Source organism: Antechinus flavipes, chromosome 1, assembly GCF_016432865.1.
Source record: "Antechinus flavipes isolate AdamAnt ecotype Samford, QLD, Australia chromosome 1, AdamAnt_v2, whole genome shotgun sequence".
NCBI lineage: Eukaryota > Metazoa > Chordata > Mammalia > Dasyuromorphia > Dasyuridae > Antechinus > Antechinus flavipes.
In genome coordinates, this window is record NC_067398.1 from 269659901 (window position 1) to 269666519 (window position 6619).

General features: G+C 38.5%; 1 protein-coding gene across 1 annotated transcript in view; it reads right to left on the reverse strand.

Annotated features, from left to right (window-relative positions):
- SUSD1 (sushi domain containing 1) overlaps positions 1–2825 on the reverse strand; it is a 283693-nt gene extending 280868 nt beyond the window's left edge. The window contains 1 exon segment of the mRNA XM_051961204.1: positions 2200–2825. Coding sequence (XP_051817164.1) covers positions 2200–2356 — 157 coding nt within the window. The 5' untranslated portion in view covers positions 2357–2825.
- Positions 2826–6619: the final 3794 nt, after the last annotated feature.

Genomic DNA, 6619 nt, shown 5'->3' on the forward strand with positions numbered 1-6619 from the left:
TCCTTCATTTTAGAAATTAAGTAAAGTCCAGAAAGCTTAAATAAATAATTGTTGGCATATCATTTCCCTCATTATTCTTGATATCATCTCCTTGAGAACAACGGCTGGTTTTTTGCCTTTCTTTGTATCCCTGATGCTTAGCACAAAGCCTGGCACATAGTAGGTGCTTGATAAATGCTAATTGCTAGTAAACTTAGTAGATCAAGATTACATAGCTAATAAATGGCAAAGCAGGGCATCTAGATGGCATAGTGGATAGGGCACCAGCCATGAAGTCAGGAGGACCTGAGTTCAAATCCAACCTCAGACACTTGATATTTACTAGCTGTGGAACTCTGGGTAAGATATTTAATCCCAATTGTGTCTCAAAAAAAAGGTGGGGGCTAAATAAATAAATAAATGGCAAAGCTAGAATGAGAGCAGAGATCTTCCTTTTTCAATATATACCTTTCATTTAACCACCTTAGTGCCATTATTTGAACATAGAGAAGAAGGCTTACCTACTTAAGTGGGAAAAGAAAGGAAAACTCTTCCCTATCTCATTAATCCATAGAAAGTAGTCATTTCTTTAGATTTAGACACAGTCCCCTATTAAAATATAAATATCCCTATTTGGGGAAATAGGAAATCTTAGCAATTTCTCACTGTAACAAATTGGCAAATCACTTGGGACATGCAAGAGTTTTGATATGATTTTATTCTGAGACAGCAATATTTTATTCATATGTGGTTTTATTGACAATACGCTGATTCAGAACATCTGACCAGATAAAATAAGATAACTCCCTAAATTTAATTAGTTCTCTGTGAATTGAGTGCTACCTCTCATGTCATTGATATGTATTTCTCTTCTCTATTTTGTCATGGTTTTAAGAATGATATTACTCTGTGAAAGTTACAGCATTTAAAGAGAATACTTCAATGACTGAGAGACCTATTAGTGTGGAGAAGTCAAACATTGCAAAGATCATTAAAGTCATCAATGAGCTAGAATTTTTTCCCAGAAGCACAGAGAAAAGTTTGGCAGAAAACTAAAAATAAGGATAAAACTGACAAATTATTATAGTGAAACAACTTACAAATCTGAACCATTTCCTAGGTTTCATTGTGTCGGCACAATACACAGAAAAATAAGACATAGTCCTTGATTTCAGGGAGCTTAAAATTTGGCAGGAGAAATAATAGATACTGATAAAAATAGCTATAAATTAAGGTAAAATGAATATTCATTAGTAAACATGAAGATGTAGCACTAGGAGCGCAAATGTAGAAGTAATCAGTTCTCCCTAGGCTTCATGAAGGAGATATCATTTGCTCTGGGTCTTGAAGGAAGCATGGACATTTTGATAGGAACTGAATGCAGGGGATCAAAAAGTACAAACAAAAGGACTCGAGTACCAGAAAATACTCACATCTTAGACTTTTTGTCTTTGCAAATCCCCTAGCCTCTTTCTTATACATAGTGAACATTCAATAAATATTGATTAAGTTAGTCAACACTCAACATGCATTTATTAAGTGCTTACTATGTGTCAGGCACTATATGCATGTGTATTTATATTCCATGGATGTGTATGAATTAAATATGAAAATATGCTGATTATATTTTTATATTAGATATTTATATGTGATTTATATATTATAAACATTATATATGAATTACAGAAATTTCCAAATGGAGATGGAATATTGCAGCAAAACCTTGTATCATGTCACAAATCTTGAAAATTAATTCATCCAATGTATAGAAATATTGGTGGAGTTTAGATGGCTGTGTGTATGTGTGTATTTGTGTGAGTGTATGTATGTATATGTGTGTGTGTGTACATATATACATACATATATATACTCGCACACATTTGAGAGAGAGAGATGGAGAGACAGAGAGACACAGAGAGACATACAGAGACAGACAGAGACAGAGACAGAGACAGAGACAGAGAGAGAGAGAGAGAGACTGTGATTAAAAATAACCATATCATTCTGTTCCAGAGACAGGGGGCCTTTGGAGTTGTACCTAGGTCAACAGGGTTAGGTGGGTGCAATTCCTTACACCTCTGGGTGTTCTGGAGATGGGTGTGTCTGTCTTTCCCCGGGGCTACACGCGCTATAAAGTGCTCGGGCTCCGGCCCCCGGGAGCCGCCCTAGTCTCCATCCGCCCTCAGTGGTGCCCAGCTGCAGGGAAGCCTGCTCACTTACCCGGGGCGCCCAGGGCGCGGCCAGCTGGGCGCAACAGCTGCACCAGCAGCAGCTGGAGGAGGAGGAGAAGGAAAAAACAGCCCTGCTGCCCCTGCAATAAGGAGAAGGGGCCGTTACTGCAGACGCCTCTCCAAGGGTCCCTGCCTTCGCGGACCATAATCGTCGGGTCCCCTGTTCTAGGTTTAGCAGCGCCTCTTTTAAGGGGAAACGCAGGGCCCTATGTATCTCTCCGGGACTGAGGACTGGGGCTTCTCCTGAGCGGTCTGATAAACCCTCCTCCGCCCCCCGGGGAGGGGTAGCCCAGGCCTGTGGCAGTTTCCGGACTGAGGAGTGTGTAGGTTGTGAGATGCAGGGCGGGGTAGGTGAAGAAAAGAGGGGAAGAAAGGGCGCCCCTCACCCATCCTTTGGGTAACTAATATTCCTTTGGTACTTTCTATTAAAAACTATTTTTGTAGATCTTCCTATTGCCAAATCTCTGATTAATTCATTTTTCTCAGCCTTTCACCTGCTGCTTTCTTATTTGTAAGCACCCCCTTTCTCATACGTTAATGCATGCACACTTATAATATATTTGTCTCCCTTTTCCTCTGAAACTGACATTTCCTCTTTCACAACCATACCGTCCCCCTAACCCCTCCTCCCTCCTGGTCCAGTTCCAGGCCGGCATGAGTGGTGGCCCTGATAAGGGCTAAATGTGATCTCCTATTTAAAAAAAAAAAAGATATATATGTGTGTGTGTGTGTGTGTGTGTGTGTGGTGTGTGTGTGTGTATACATATATATGTATGTGTGTACATAAGTATAGATATAGATACAGCTGTCGAGGAAAAGTTGAAAATAAACCATTCCTTACTATTTTGTGGCAGTGTCCAAAAAGAGAGAGATAAAAGCTGTGTTGTATTTTATTTCAAAAGTGATAGCTGCCATGGAATCATAAGAGTCAAGCTTGGCCCCACAGACTTGTTGGAAAAATGCAACTCCCTCCCCCCTTGGCATCTATTGGGAGACAATGAGAGGGGAATGTTGAATATAGTGTCAGATGCAGCTGTTACTTTTGCTGAATTGCTCTTTATTTTCTTTAATTTTTAATTTTTATTATAAGGATTAGTTCACTGTGGGGAGAAGAGGGAAAGAGAAAAAGTATTCAGAAATGAAGATGTAGTAAATACAAAAGAGCACTAAAAATAAGAGGTTTTTGTTGTTTGGGTTTGGTTTTTTTAGACAGTTCTCTATGACCTTGGAGAAGCAACTCCAGTTATGTGGATCCAAATTTTCCCATTCTTAAAGTGTTAAAGTTTTTTAAACACAGTTAAAGTTAAAGTATTTTTTTAAAATGGTGTCTGTCTTTCCTAAGTGAAATCCCATAATCCTATGGGTATACAAACAAACAAAAAAACAAAAGAACCCCAAGTACCAAAAGGGGGTGCCATGTGTAGCTTACAGGTAAAGTACATTTTATGGTTCCAGAGCTGAATCTCATTTAATCATCACAACAAGGAGGGTGGGAGAGAGGACGAGTGAAGATTGTTCTAAGGGTTATTTTCCAATTTTTGTACCTGAAGAACTTGAGGCATAGAGAAATTAAGTGATTTGCCCAAAGTCACACACAAATTAGAGACCAAGCTACATTTCAACCCAAAGCTGTTTCTTCCTTATCAAGCTTCTCCCAAAACTGAGGGTGCTTTGCAGTTTTTTCAGAATACATCTATACACACACACACACACACACACACACACACACACACACACACAGAGTGTGTGTATGCAGATATGTATATATGTGTGTGCTACAATTTATTAAATGGTATTTATGAGAACCATTCCAAAAATGTCCAATTCTACCCTGGACATTTTAATCATGCCTCTGGGGCAAATATAGAGTATATAATGGAGATTTAAACATCATAGATGGTGTCTGTTAGATACTCTTATCAGGTATATCTTAAATTGGATTTAGAAGGTAGGTCACAGGTCACATAGCCAACCTAACACCTGTGAACACAATAAATACTACATGATGCTGATGATGTGGAAGGAAAGTTTAGGTTCAAAAAAACTAATACCCAAAGAGAGAAACATTTCAGCAATTTTTTTGAAGATATTTTCCCCTTTGTAATAAAGGCCTGAGCTCCAAGAAAAGATATTTAACCTCAACAATCATGTTATTCAGTTCTTTCAGTCATGCCCAACTCTTTGTGATTTTTCACACTTTCCCCAAGATTCTAATTAAGGGGATTGGGGAATGTGTTGGCTTTCTGCCATTGTTTCCAGCCTTTATAAATGGTGATCCCCTCAATTGTAGGGGTCTCTTGTACCCCAGTTCCAGCATAATATGGAAAAATATAACCTTCTGTGCTGTACCCCATTATATTCTGAAGGAGGAAGATGATTAGTTTCATAGTTTAGCTTGCTTCTTATATAGCAGAGTCCCAAGTTCCAAGTCCAAAGCTCATTTGGGCTTGGGTCCCAATCACCTGTGCCTCTTAAGCTTTCCTTATGGGCTGGATGGCCTGCAGCATATTGAGGCTGAAATTAGGGCTCTAAGGTTATCATGATGGGCTACAAATTCAGTAGAGCTTCTGTCCCATCCCTAAAAATGAGGAAAAATGAAACTGAACAAGATCAACACCTCAAATCCATTTCTAGAGTAGAATGGAGATCTGGTAAAGTTATTCTTTCCCCCATCACTGGTTCAGTGCCTTCCTTGGGAATGAAGGGACCTTCACCTCCTCTAGAAGCAGCAAGAAAGGGAAAATGACCCAGTTTGACAATTTTTGAAGATACAGCCTTTTCTGGCTTCACAGACAATCAAAAGAAGCCTCTCCTACCCAAAGGTAAGAAAATTCAGGCTATCTTCTTCCAAAAGAGTCTGATCAGACTCAGAGACTGATTTTTTTTAAATAGGCAAACATGTCATTTTTTGCCTCGTTTCTTACCTACCCTTAAATCACTAAAAGGGTGTTAACCTCAGACAAAATGAGACCTGAGAAAGATCTCAGCTTAAAAAGACCAAGATTTTCCCAATATATATAGGACCATCTCCAGTTATCTTTATCTACATCTTGTCACTGGTCTCTTTCGATGACTCTGGAGGAGAGAGTGAGGCTGATGACTTTGCACAGCTCTGCCTCACTTAAAATCAATTCACTTGCAAGTCAAGAAATCATCCTCCTTATGCCACTGGTCCTCTTCAAGAATGAAGGATGTACATCAACAATAACAATCTGCCTCCATGATTGGTTATCTGGTCATGAGATAAAAGCTTCCACTACAAAAAATATTTAGAACAAGAAAAACTCAGATACACTTAGCTCCTGTGGCCTCTCTACTCCTTCTCTACCATTTCGCAGGCAGAGACCAAAGTAAAAGGACACTATAAGATACATCCAAAAATCATGGACAAATATGTAAAAGGAATATATAGCAAAACCAGGCTTCAAAGTTCAGGTCTCTAATGAGATCCTCACAGCCAATAGACTCAGAACAGTCAAAACACAAGAACTCAATGTCAGGAGAAGCACGGCACTAGTCTGAGCGCCATCCTTGGTTTTGGTTTAAAATGGTAAAGCTAAAAGAAATTTTAGAGACCATATAGTCCAACTCCCTAATTTTAAAAGTGAAGAAACTAAGACCTCTACTAAAGAAGGTTTCCAATATCACTCAGTCAGGTTTTCTGATCTCTCTTATTTATATGTTTACTCTACCTGCAATTATGAAAGGATCTATGATTATTATCTGTGCATGGATGGTCAATGCCTGCACCAGCTGCTCTCTCTACACTGTGCATGTTTGTCCGTTGTTTGGTTTGTGGCTGCAGCTGGTATCTTTATGACAGTTTCTTAGACTAGGCCAGTGGTTCTCAACCTCAGAATCTCTTTTGAAAAAAATTTAATGGCTCCTCACATGATAGTAAACTGTACTATTAGTATACAAAAAGATACCATGAATTCAGTAGAATGTTTAAATCAATAGCATTTATATACATTTGAAAAAAGGTAATAAGGGAATGATATATTATTTGTTCGATCTACAGAAGATATGTTTTCTTATTTATTATGGTATTGAATCACATTTCCTATTTTGTTGAGGCTAAATAAAGATCAAAACAGCAGTATTTGGTGTATAATGTGTATTCAAAATATTCTTGCGATAACCCCATCTCTGTAAAATCAATCTCTTACAGAGAGCACAAGGTATATGTTTAAATGGTAGTCAGAAGAAGTGATACAAAGACACTCTCAAGATCTCTCTGTAAAATTTTGGTATTAATTGTGAGACATGAAACACACTGGCACAAGAACATCCAATATGATGTGCCCACATCAAAAAAGGCTTTATGCTTTATGAGCAAAGAAGAATTGCAGTAGCTCAAAAACAAAACAAAAACAAAAACTGGGATCTCCAAATTCGGAAACATCTCC